The sequence below is a fragment of the Platalea leucorodia genome (assembly GCF_965183815.1).
Source record: "Platalea leucorodia genome assembly, chromosome: 1".
Taxonomy (NCBI): domain Eukaryota; kingdom Metazoa; phylum Chordata; class Aves; order Pelecaniformes; family Threskiornithidae; genus Platalea; species Platalea leucorodia.
Genome location: NC_138823.1, coordinates 119,177,637 through 119,191,146, shown reverse-complemented (window position 1 = coordinate 119,191,146; position 13,510 = coordinate 119,177,637). Strand labels below are relative to the sequence as shown.

The window sequence follows — 13,510 nt, the reverse complement described above, 5'->3', positions numbered from 1 at the left end:
GCATAATTTCATTTAAAGGTTAAGATAAAATATTTTATGATCATTTGTCCTGGTTTCAGCTGGGATAGAGTTAACTTTCGTCTTGGTAGCCGGTATGGGGGCTGTGTTTTGGGTTTAGGATGAGAACAATGTCGATGATACACTGATGCTTTGGTTCTTGCTAAGTAGTGCTAAGCTGTCTCTAAATAGGTGCTAAGTGGTGCTCACAGTGGTAAAGGACTTTTCAACTGCCCATGCTCTGCCGGGTGCACAAGAAGCTGGGAGGGGGCACAGCCAGGTCAGCTGGCCCAGACTGGCCCAAGGGCTATTCCATACCATATGACATCATGCTCAGTATATAAGCTGGGGGAAGAAGAAGGAAGGAGGGGGACATTGGGCATGATGGCGTTTGTCCTCCCAAGTAACCATTACGCGTGATGGAGCCCTGCTTTCCTGGGGATGGCTGAACACCTGCCTGACGATGGGAAGTAGTGAATGAATTCCTTGTTTTGTTTTGTTTGCGTGCACGGTTTTTGCTTTGCCTATTTAACTGTTCTAATTTATTTTACTTCGATTATTAAACTGTTCTTATCTCAACCCCCGAGTTTTCTCCCTTTTACCCTTCTGATTCTCTCCCCCATCCCACTGGGGGGGAGTGAGCGAGCGGCTGCGTGGTGCTGAGTTGCTGGCTGGGGTTAAACCACGACAGTCCTTTTTGGCGCCCAACGTGGGGCTCGAAGGGTTCGAGATAACAACAGATTTAATTGGAATGTGCTAGATCGAATTTATAGCTGTTATTGCTGTTTAGCTGTTAATCGGCAGGCTTCTGTGCTTGCCATGGGGCTTGCTTGCCTTATTGTATGTTAGAGTCATCTTACTGTGTTGTGCCTGGGAATATTTTGATAACAGCAATGGCCATGTACCCGGGCTGGCAGATGGCCAGGGCATCGCTGCTGTTTCTGTGTTGCTGTACTGGACAGGCTGGAACTCCAGTGTGAACTCGAGTCGAAGGGACTGTGACCTGTGGACAAGTTCCTGCGGGAGCACGACACCCCAAAGCGTCTGTGGACGTGGATAATCCCATGGCAGAGCAGCCCATGGAAGTTAAGAGTGGAGCAGAGATCCACCTGCAGCCCAGGGAGGACCCCATGCTGGAGCAGGTGGATGCCCGAAGGAGGCTGTGACCCCATGAGAAGCCTGTGCTGGAGCAGGCTCCTGGAAGGACCTGTGGACCCGTGGAGAGAAGAGCCCACGCTGGAGCAGGTTTGCTGGCAGGACTTGTGACCCTGTGGGGGACCCACGCTGGAGCAGTTAGTGAAGAACTGCAGCCCGTGGGAAGGACTCACATTAGAGAAGTTCATGGACTGTGCTGTCAGAGGGACCCCATGCCGGAGCAGGGGCAAGGGGAGGACTCCATTGCAGTGTTAAACCCTATAACCTGGCCCAAAGGGGCCAGGGGTGGAGACTGTAATGGAAATACCTTTAAATTGTTGTGACCCGGGATTTGAGTTGCATGTTATGGGAATTACTATAGCAGAAACCCCTTGTTGCTAGCCAGGCTAGGAGTAAGGGGAGGAGTTCATTGCAATGTTAAACCTAGCCCAAAGGGGCCAGGGGTGGAGATTGTGATGGAAATACCTTTAAATTGTTGTAACCCATGATCTGAGTTGCATGTTATAGGAACTACCATAGCAGGAACCACCTGAACCAATGGAGGAGAAGCCTTACAAGAAGCAGTGCAAGTGCAGCAGTGACCTGACCTGAGCTGGCTTTGGTGCCCAATAACTCCATGCAACACACCACCTCACCACCTCTCCTGTCCTGAGTGACCACTATCACAGATGGAGCCCAAAGTCATGGACTAAACGAGCTCAATGGACATTTTTGGGACAACAGGGGTGGTGGTTAAAGAGGATGTATTGGATAATGTGGGACCTGAGCATGATGTAAATGGTATGGAATAAGGGGTGGATACTGTCCTGGTTTCAGCTGGGATAGAGTTAACTTTCGTCTTGGTAGCCGGTATGGGGGCTGTGTTTTGGGTTTAGGATGAGAACAATGTCGATGATACACTGATGCTTTGGTTCTTGCTAAGTAGTGCTAAGCTGTCTCTAAATAGGTGCTAAGTGGTGCTCACAGTGGTAAAGGACTTTTCAACTGCCCATGCTCTGCCGGGTGCACAAGAAGCTGGGAGGGGGCACAGCCAGGTCAGCTGGCCCAGACTGGCCCAAGGGCTATTCCATACCATATGACATCATGCTCAGTATATAAGCTGGGGGAAGAAGAAGGAAGGAGGGGGACATTGGGCATGATGGCGTTTGTCCTCCCAAGTAACCATTACGCGTGATGGAGCCCTGCTTTCCTGGGGATGGCTGAACACCTGCCTGACGATGGGAAGTAGTGAATGAATTCCTTGTTTTGTTTTGTTTGCGTGCACGGTTTTTGCTTTGCCTATTTAACTGTTCTAATTTATTTTACTTCGATTATTAAACTGTTCTTATCTCAACCCCCGAGTTTTCTCCCTTTTACCCTTCTGATTCTCTCCCCCATCCCACTGGGGGGGAGTGAGCGAGCGGCTGCGTGGTGCTGAGTTGCTGGCTGGGGTTAAACCACGACATCATTCTATATTATACTGTGTATAGATACATACACTTGAGAAAAAGCATAATACTGAAAAAGAAACATTGGAAAAGCTGAAAGATTCAGGAAGTAACACTGTATTCCATCATTATTCTAAATCAACTTCCATACACTTCTTCCTTTAATCTAAAAAGACAGAATAAAAAGAAACTACAAACATAAATTAATGAAGTAAAGCTGTATCATCCTAAGCATTCATGATTATAAGAATTAAATCTTAATTTGGCAACAATTTGCAATATAAAGCCTTCACAGAGAAGAAGGAACATGTAGAAATAAAAATTTTAAATACCTTTTGTGGGAAAAAAAAAAATTAAAAATTCTGTCAGTAAACTAGAGAATTGATATCTAAAGAACAAATTAAAATGAAAATGTATACGATTCAGACCATTACTTTCATATGATAGGCAATTCTGTCAGTAAACTAAAAAACGAATGTCTAAAGAAGAAATTGAAGTGGTAATGTGTATGATTCAGACTATCACTTTTATAGTATAGACAATTCTGTCAGTAAACTAGAAAACTGATATTTGAATATATATGTGTGTGTGTATATATATATATATATGCAATTCTGAACATTATGGATTTTTCTTCCAGTTATCATCTTGGTAGCACCCTGCAGGACTCACTCTTGAATGTCAGCATCCTTCTTGTACTGGGGAGCCCCAAACTGAACACAGTACTCCAGATGTGGTCTCATTAGTGCTGAACAAGAGGGGAAGAATCACTTCCCTGAACCTGCTGGCTACTCTCTTGCTAATACAGCTTGTGATGCCATAGCCCTTTGCTGCTAAGGCACACTGCCTGCTCACGTTCGACTTTTCATTGGTACCCCCAAGTCTCTTTCTGCAGAGCTGCTTCTGAGGGAGCCTGTACTGTTGCAGGGGGTTATTCCATCCCATAAGCAAGCCCTTGCTCCCACTTTTGTTGAACTTCATGAGGTTCCCATCAGCCCATTTCTCCACTGTCCTAGCCCTTCTGACTAGCAGCCTGACATCCAGCATATTGATGCTGCTCCCCCCACCAATTTGGTGTTATCCAACTGGAGAATACAATCCAGCTGGTCACTCTGTCATTACTGAAGACATTAAAATGTATTGATCTATGAGGAACACTGCTAGTTATTGGCTGCCAGGTGGACCTTGCATCACTGATCACTTGAGCAAATTTTCCTGCCCAGCTTATCTTCCATTTATCCAGTCCGTATCTCACCAATTTGGTGATAAGGGGAGTATGGGACAGTGAGTCAAAGGCCTTCCTAAAGTCAAGGCACACAACATCCACTGCCCTCCCCCTGTCCACAGTGCCAGTCATGTCCCCATCATAGAAAGAAATCAGGTTGGGCAGAGGGCTGGAGCATATGACATATGAGGAAAAGCTGAGAGAGCTGTTCAGCCTTGAGAAAAGAAGGTTGACGGAAGATCTGGGGGGGTCAGTTTCCTCTCCCAAGTAACAAGTGATAGGACAAGAGGAAATGGCCTCAAGTTGCACCAGGGCAGGTTTAGATTGGATATTAGGAAAAACTTCTTCACTGAAAGGGCAGTCAGGCACTGGAACAGGCTGCCTAGGGAAGTGGTTGAGTCCCCATCCCTGGAGATATTTAAAAAATGGGTAGATGTAGTGCTTAAGGACATGGTTTAGTGGTGGACTTGGCAGCGCTAGGTTAACGGTCGGACTTGATGATCTTAAAGGTCTTTTCCAACCTAAACAATTCTATGATTCTATCTTATTGCTGTCTACAACTACCTGATCAAAGGATAAAGAGAAGTTGGAGACAGATGTTCTCAGAGGTGCACAGCCATAGGACAAGAGGCAATAGTCACAAGTTGTAACATGGGAAACTCCAATCATATACAAGGAAAAACTTTTCTACTAGGAGAGTGGTCCAGGCATTGCCCGGAGAGGTTGTGGGACCACCATTCTTAGAGACATTCAAGAGTCAAATAGACATGTCCCTATTTAGACCTGCTTTGAGCAGGAGGTTGGATTAGATGACCTCCAGACGTCCATTCCATCCTGAAGTATTCTATAGTCTTACAGCTTCATACATGTCTCTATGGCATTTCGTTATATTTTAAGTCAGTTTGATGACACCGCACAGGTGTTTTCATTAAAATTCATTAAGTAAATTTTTTTGTGTAACTTTTGCTGCTAAAAATTGTGAGATCTACTTTTTCACTAAATAATGTGATAGACTGAAGAGACTGATATACTGTCATCCTGGACGCATCTACTGCAGTAGTCCCACTTTTATATGTTTTGAAACAAATATGCAAAAGGGACACTATAAATTGAATTGAATACTTTAAAATCTTTCTCTCTCTGTTTTTCCATCTTTGTTCATTCCTCCTCCAACCCTGTATCTGAAACATCTGGCACAAAAACTTATTTTATATCTGAATATTCTTTCCTTAAAAAAAAAAAAAATCTCTTGCAAACAGATGTCTAACAAAAATATGATTTTAACTACCTAGTGTTAGATGCTGCAACATCATTTTCCAAGAAAGATGGATGGCTGGTAAAGTTACAGAGGATAAGAAGAGGATTGCTACAAGAGTGGAGGGAAAAGTAGCAAAAGAAATTGCAAAACTTAATAATAGTGTGTGGTAAGTTCCTCTCTCCGTTTCCATATGTTGTGAAGTAGTTTACATATTCATGGATATTTTTGATTCTTCAAATGGTGCTGTTCTGGAAAGTTGAGGCTGCTACAACTGAGACAGAACAATTTGCATTAGTACATTTGCACTGTATTCACACAAACAAGCATGAACATTTAAACTCCACTACAAACCTTGAGCGTCTTCAGAAACAGAAACTGTAGAAATGCATAGCTGTGCTTGGTTAGCCTAGACATAACTTTGAATTTGCACTTAATTAAATTTAATTCAAACTATTGCATGGGAAATATATTTCTTTTTTGTGTTATTTTTTTCCAAGAAAAATATATCAAGATAAATTATTAAGAAAATTTTGACACATTTCAGAACTAAGAAGTGATTTTTTTTTTAATAGGAATAAATTAATGTCTTATGGATGTCTTGATTTATTTTCTGTACGCTGAATATTCAGAAATAGCAAGTCTTCCATTACTAAATTTATAATTAAATAGCTTCTCACTAATGTGCCTTAGAATGACATCTTACTCTAATTTATGAGCTGGAAATAGTCCACAATACACACACAGTTGTGTGTTCTTGAACACCTGAAGGTTTGAAGATGTTAAAATGCATTTAGACTCTTCCTCTATTAATCACAATCTGTAGGCAATAAAGATCTCAAAAAAAGAAGAAAAAAAAAGGTATTTCTCTTGCTTTCCCCCCTCCAGCAACCCTCGACATGTTTCCTGCCTTGAGCTTTGCCTTGGGCAAAAATAAAGTCAAGTGGTCTCATATAAACAGTAAATGCCAACCCTCTACTCAATTCTTTTTCATTTTACAAATTGGAACTATATGCATGTTTTTCTTCCCTTCTTCTAACACAGCGAAGTCATCACCAAGAAAAATGAAGAATACAGCATAGCACATGTACAAGAATAAAACTAATTACTACTTTTTGGCCTCAGAAGAATGCTAACAACCCAGTAGGGTAACAATGCAGTTTTCAAAAACTGTACATCAGTCACTTCAAAATAGAAAGTAAATCTTGCTCAAAAATACACTGTACGAAAATCAAATTGCAAGAGGACAGTACAAACTGTCAGAACATTTCTCAAAAGAAAGCCATAGCATCAACAAATTCCACATTTATTAATAGTAATTTATATTTACTATCCTAGTTCCAAAAAACAAGCAGCAATATATCAATGTTGAATGTACAGAGAACACCACCGCATTTTTGCATTAATTTCCTGCTTAGGTTAGGGTCTTATCACAATTATTTAAATTCAAGAGCAATACTTGGTTGACAAGGTACTGCAGTGCTGCAGGCTACAATCCTCACACAATGCCTAAAGGGTTATTACAGTGGAGAAATTCTATTGAGGACAATGAAAGAGACTTACCCCTTCCCGAAGACACCTCATTAGCACAGCGTAAGCAGCTGAGGGAACAACCCAGCATTCTCTGGGGTGCTCCCTTTTTTCCTCCTGAAATGAAGCCAATGGCACAAATGATTAAATCAAAAAAACACAATAATCTCACTCACATAAAAAAAATGGGTAACAGATTCTTAATAACGTTCATATTACACACATTTTCAAATTAACATATGCTAGAAAAATATATTAAATTCCAGGGCGGTATTACTATTTAACATTATTTCATGTGCAGCATAGAAATTGATATTTTATTAGTGTATTTAAATAGTCTCCAAAATCCGTAACAGAATTTATCCTAATATTTCCAGGTTTCATCGATTCCTTCTAATTCATACACACAAAAAAAATGTTCTTGCATTCTTCTCAATCATTTTGATTACTTCAGAAAGAGACAACAGATTATTAAAAGTAGTAATGCTTCTCTTTAAATGTGATTTAATTATACCAAACAAACAAAATTACTTTTGTCTGCCAACTAAAAAAAAAAAAAAGTAAACTTACTTTGGAAAAAAATTTTCAAAGTTATACAGGGAGATATAAAAGTATTGAATAAAACTTACTCTATGGAATAGCCCTCAGTACATATCGACACCGTTCCAAGATCTTTATGTATATTTCCTTGAAATCTCCTTGTTAGGGAGGCTAATTCACTGCTAGTTGAATCAGGGGTTTGATTCTTCCATTAGAAGTTAATGAACTCCACTTCCCCCTCCCCCCCCGCCCAGGAGCCTACTGTAAAACTTCAAGTTTAAGAGAGGACACTTGGATATCATTAAGATTTAACTAAAACAACCTCCATATCTAGGCTAGCACCACAGAGACACTAGCAAGTGAAAAAAAAGAAACAGCCTCTTTTGGGAAAGAAAGAGAGAAAGAACAGGCATTGGATGGTATGAAGATGATATGCCATGAAATCAATGTGCAGCTTGTCTTAATAAGTAGACAAAGGATGACAAGCAACAATTCCTTCAGAAATTATATATTTCTTGAACTCTATTGATTATATTAGTAAACTATTTTTAGCATTCTAATTAACTGTTTATAATAAAAAGCATAGGATGGGCAAGGTGGGGGTTAACGATGCAGAAATAAATTATACTTCCCGAATTCCCTGATTTCTGAACTCAACATACATGATGCAATCATGTCATGCATTTAATTAAAGCATGGCACATTAGCAGGGAATACTATTACTGAATTGCCTACTAAAATTAATTTTCCTTTATTTACAACATATATCAATAGAGAAAATGAGTTTGTTAAATCTCCCATTTTTTCAAGCTTTATTTCTGCTAACTTTGTATTAGGAGGTACAGAACAATTTTCCTTGGAAGTAATTTACAGACAATAATAATAAAAGTGGTTTAACATCCGACAGAGATATCAGATCTACTATATTCCACCTCCTTCATCTTATCTGAGTAACATGTCGACACTTAATCACAGTTTGCCTTCCAAGGCTTAATGTGTAAGTTTAAGAAAATGCAGCCCAAGTTTCAAAGAAGGAAGGTAGGTTACTTTCTAACAGTCAAAAGTGAAATCTTCTCCACCTGGAAAAGGCAGGACGAGACTAGGAGTCAAGACAGAGTTAAAATGACAGCCTATGCTGACACTGGCATGGGTCTGTTTCTCATTTTATTCATCTAATTTAATCAGAAATTCTGTCAATTTTTTCTGTAACCATACATATTAAATGTACTATAAAATAAAAAGCCTTAAGAAATGGTGCAGTCCTGAAACATTAATAGTTCTTCCATTCTTCAGACTGATTAATGACTTTCTGCAAGGTTTAGTCTCTAGTTAGAAATAAAAAAAAAAAAAAAAAAGGCAAAAGCTGTATGAAACTTAGCACCATTCTTAATTACCTAAACACACCTACACGATTTGACATTTAATAAATTTAAATATATGACCAAACACTGGGGGATCTTCCTACTTTTTGCTCACAGCCCATGTTGATTTTGATTAAACTTTAGGTTCTGCACCCTAATAACATAAACAGCACAAAATGAATAGAAATATTACATAGAACTTGAAAGTTTTCCCTCAAGGCAATTCACTTAAGAGTAACAGAACATCCTCCCTGGGGTCTGCTCATGCTACTTGTGCATTGCTCTTGGCTTCTGTTCGGAAGAAAAATGCAGAGATGGAGTGTAAAATCTTACTTATGAGATCTCATATGCAAGTAACACATAATATCAGAGTTTAGGATTGCAGAGGACCATTATGATTATCTGGACTTTTTCCTACTATTTTTCTAAGCCACAGAAGTGCAACCAGTCATCCTGTATTTAACCTAATGAATCATGCTGCACCTAGATAGTTCAACTCGATTTTAAGTGTTTGATAATTTATGATTTCCCAACTGTTCATATGAAAAAGAAATAATCTTTGTCATTATTTAATATTAATATTGTGATTGGACCTAGAAACACTTAGCAAAACCACAGAGTGAATAAATAAATAAATAACATCAGCCATGTCCCAAAAACCTACAGTTTAAATGATAAATATTTAGCAGCTTGATAAAACAATCAAGCAGGCTGAACAGGAAGATGGAAGAAAACAAGAAAACATGAAAAACAAATATATTTTGTGTACAGTTCCTAATGAATCAGATGCAGTTATGATTTTTTTTTCTTAAATTAGTCAGGGCATAAATCTTTGCTGTTTAAAGATATAAATTGGGAATAAACATTCTTGTTTCATCTTATTATACTACCAATGACTTGGTACGTGATCTTGGCAATACTGCTGTTCTGCAGTTTAATGAGCAACAAAATGCCTACAACACTACAGTATTCTGAGGTTAAGTAGGTACAGTATACAGAAATAAAAAGTGTTATAAAGGGCTTTTCTTAAAAAATTTTTTTTGAAAAGTTAGTGTCTCCAAGCATACATATCACACTGATATTTTTGAAGTTTTACCAAGACACAGTGCCTTGAGTTCATATGTGTAGAGTAGTTCCAAATATTTCTTCCTGTTCTCCAATAATTTCTTAGTTATAACTCAAAGCAATGCAACCCATTACTATAGATCTTCCTGAAACACGATGGAGTTGTCATTTAAATAGAAGTTATCACGCTTCAAACATTGTGAAGTTCATAAATACATATAGACTCAAATTTGTCAGTTCACATTTTCAGAAGAAAAAAAAAAAATCTGTTAGGGTCAGTGCATGCAAATAATTTTGCTGTTACAGAGACAGTGTAAACAGATTTGTATCAATCACTAAAGTTTAATTTCAAAATAAAAATGAAGCAGTGCAAAATACTCTTGCCAAATATAATTTTCAAGTTGCAGTTTTAAGTTTATTTGGTTTTGTTAGTGGTTAAAAATTACATAGCATCATCAGACAGATTGCAAGCCAAGTACAAATTCTTTCCCTCGAGGAAAACTGAGAAAGTATTAAAACATATAAACTAAACTGTGACTGTGGATGTATTTTCCATAATACAATTTCTCAGTATTAGAACAACTTCTGTGACTCTGTGTGTTTGATGGATATTTTGGCAATTGTCTAACTAGAAAAAGATGATGCTTGCTAACCTACAAAAAATAATGCAACCATTGCATCTTGTAGAACATGCAAAGGACCTAGGGGATGAGGACGATAAAACATGGAAGTTCAGCACAAAGCCATAACTACAGTAAGCCAAAATACAGATCCATTTGGTATTTTCATTCCTTTATCAAGTGACCTGACAGACTGATAACTAACATGGCAGCATTCAGAGCAATTAGATGATGCAGTTAATACAAAGGCTTCAGAGAAGCCAGGGCTAGGCTTTTTCTGTTTGAAGTCACCTTTGTTTCTAATAAGTAAAAAAAGTATTTTACTCTTTGAGTAAGGAAAAGAAAGGTGAGGGTTTAGAGGAGCTGTCATCTTCAATTCCTACTATTAACAGTATTTCTTTTCTACAAATAACCTCTGTTTATTTTTAATGTGAATCTACTATTTCTAGACTGAAGGTTTGAATCAGTTCTAGTCAGGAATCACCATAATTGCATTTGAAATTAGTCAGGATCGTTCCATTTCCTTTTCCACAGCATTGTGAATCCAATCATGCTAGGATAAGATCTAATGTGGACTAAATATGTTAATTTATTGATATCATAGGCTGTACTGAAACATCCTATTTAGTCAAAGTCTCTAGCTAAGATGTTCTAACACTTAGATCTGCCACTTGGAGGCCAGCAGTCATTATGATGATTGGTGAAATTGTTTTATGAAGTTAAAATTCTACTTGAAGAATGCAATTTAATTTATCTCAGATGAAGTACATGATTGGACTAACATGTTTCTTAAAGTAAAAAAAGTATCACAGAACATACAAGGACAAGAAACTGTTGAGGATAAACATGACAAAGTAATTTGCTTTTTTTGTCCACTTTTCCACAGGAAATTTTTCACTTTTATTAAATTTGTAAGGATCACTTGACAGTCTTACCTCGCTGGCTATGAGGTAAAGCAGCTCCCCAAGTGATGGTAAAAGGCATTGTTTCAATTTGCTATTTCTGAAGTTCTCTCTGATGAGTTCAGTTAAAAGTATAATTGCCTGGGAAAAAAAAAAAAAATCATAGAACAACATATATAATCTTTTCTCAAGCAAAACGTACTGTTAAAGGTAACAAGCTTTAGCTGAAATGCCATCTTACTGATATACTCCTCACTTATGCTAAAGAGCCATTTGCAAAGGATTTAGTAAGCATGGAAAGACAGGAAAAAATATCAATTATAAAACAGAATATATATGCAACATGGAGAAAAATGCAATAAGGAAATAGCCTAGGTGACAAACTGTCAGCTATCCCTTCTTCCCTTTCCCTCAGGACAAGAGAAGTAGATCTGCCAAGGGGAAAAAAAAAGTCTACTAGCTGATTCTATGTTTCTATCAGAAGATCTAAAAGTTCTCCTCACCATCAGGTTACAAAAAGAACAAAGAACAAAAATAAACAATGCTGTCTTTTGTGTAGATATTAAATGATAGGAACTCTTAGAACTGGCCACTCACCATGTGAGAACTGGACATTTCATTTTAATTTTCTGTACCTCAAGAGTTTCTGTTTCCAAAGTGCATATATATATATATTTATATATAAAAATTATATTGAGGGGGGCAGGGAAATTGAAAATTCTGATTAATCCTGTGCCGGTGACCTAGTAAGAAATTACTTTCCCATACACATATGGAACAGATTTCAACCTAACGTTTAATGCTGGACTCATTCAAGAAACCAAGGATCATTTAGCTACCACATGTTAAATTGAAAAGCATGCTATCTGCTGGCTGGGGTGTGCTCCCCAAAATCCAAATGCGCTCCAATATGTACCAAGCATATAGCGGTATAGAAGCCAGTTGTTTCTTTAATTTAATAAAGATTGATCTACATGTACCCCCTGCTCCAAAACATTCAGGCCTTCCAAGAGTAGGAAAAGATGACAGTTCAGCAATACAGATTTAATATGCTTCCTATGTCCCTTAAGTAGTTCCTTTGACTATTGGGAAGGATTTAGTTCTAATACTTTTAAATTACTTACGAGATACAGCAAATAAGCTCTGTAAATAGATACTGTCGGTGAAATCGTTGATTTCCAATAGTTTGCATGATACGCTAAGTGAGATCTGAAGTTATTTTTACGTACTTTGTACTTTAAATAAACAGTAATTTTGCACATACTATTCAATTTTAAACCTTGGAAACAGTCAATTTTTTAATTATTACTTTAAATGTGAAGCGTGATGTAGCTTGCACTATTTTTTTTTTATTAAACAGAGAAAGCATTGCTGTAAAGTATCTTAGCCTATGGAAACAGGAAAAAAACAGTAGTTCAGGCAAATAACGATACTTATTGATCATCTAACTAGTCTAATCATAATGAAATAAGTACTGGATCACTGTAATAGACTTTTTATTGTTCTAGTTTAAAACTACTTTAAACATGGTTAAACAATAGGGAAGAGTTAACGAGCTGAAAAAAAAAAAATCTCTGGTGTTTTTCCCAGTTGAGCAAGTATTATCTGTATATGGAGCACACGGAGCACAGACTTCTATCACTCACCTCAGGGAACTCAACATTTACAGTCCTATTTGAATACAAACAAGCAGCACTTCAACCCAGGCACAAGGGGTCTGAACAGCATCAGTTCTGGGAAACCACTTACTTTGCGCAGTCAGTTTCCCAAGATATTCTCAGACTTTGCATAGGCTTTAAATGGAGAACCTGAGAGACATTCTTGCAGACCGGTCTCAATCCAACAAAAAGATATGAATTTTTCAGTTCTGATTACAGGCCCACCAGCGTGGGCTCCTTTCTCCTTCTATGGAAGATCCAAGTCTAATTCTCTTGAGCATCAGCTTCACTGCATGCTCAAGGAAGTGCTCGATTCGCTTCAGCTGACTGACTCCCACCACCCTAATGCTTACAAGCTTAATAGTTTTGTTTCTGTTAAGAAGCTTTCCCTAAACAGAAAAAAGTACTCACAGTAGACAGAACCTTTCAGATGAACCATGAGACATGGCTCTGATAACTGGTTTTCAACACAGCTGAAATACTCATATAGCCCAGTGTACAGCAGAGACTAATATTTCAGACAGTACATTTAAAATCTGGAATGACCTCACTTGGTGACCTAGAAAAGTCAAGCAGTTCACAAAATCTGGTTAAACTGTGGTGGTTAATCTGTGATTTGTTTGCCATTATGTCTTCTCTAACTCTTTCATGTTCTTAACCAACACGCTTCAAGCACGGGAGATTATGTGACAGGGATGGAGTTGTGGAGACAGACTACAGCCTGGGTTGAATATGAGGCCACAGAGAGTGAACACATGCTATTGCTGACTATAAT

At 38.1% G+C, this 13,510-nt stretch overlaps 1 protein-coding gene across 1 annotated transcript in view; it reads right to left on the bottom strand.

Moving 5' to 3' along the window:
• ULK4 (unc-51 like kinase 4) overlaps nt 1-13,510 on the bottom strand; it is a gene marked incomplete at both ends in the record, with an annotated part of 244,522 nt that overhangs the window by 187,267 nt on the left and 43,745 nt on the right. The window contains 2 exons of the mRNA XM_082310398.1: nt 6,623-6,706; nt 11,111-11,218. Of these exons, the coding sequence (XP_082166524.1) occupies nt 6,623-6,706; nt 11,111-11,218 (192 nt within the window). The remainder of the gene's footprint in view (nt 1-6,622; nt 6,707-11,110; nt 11,219-13,510) is intronic.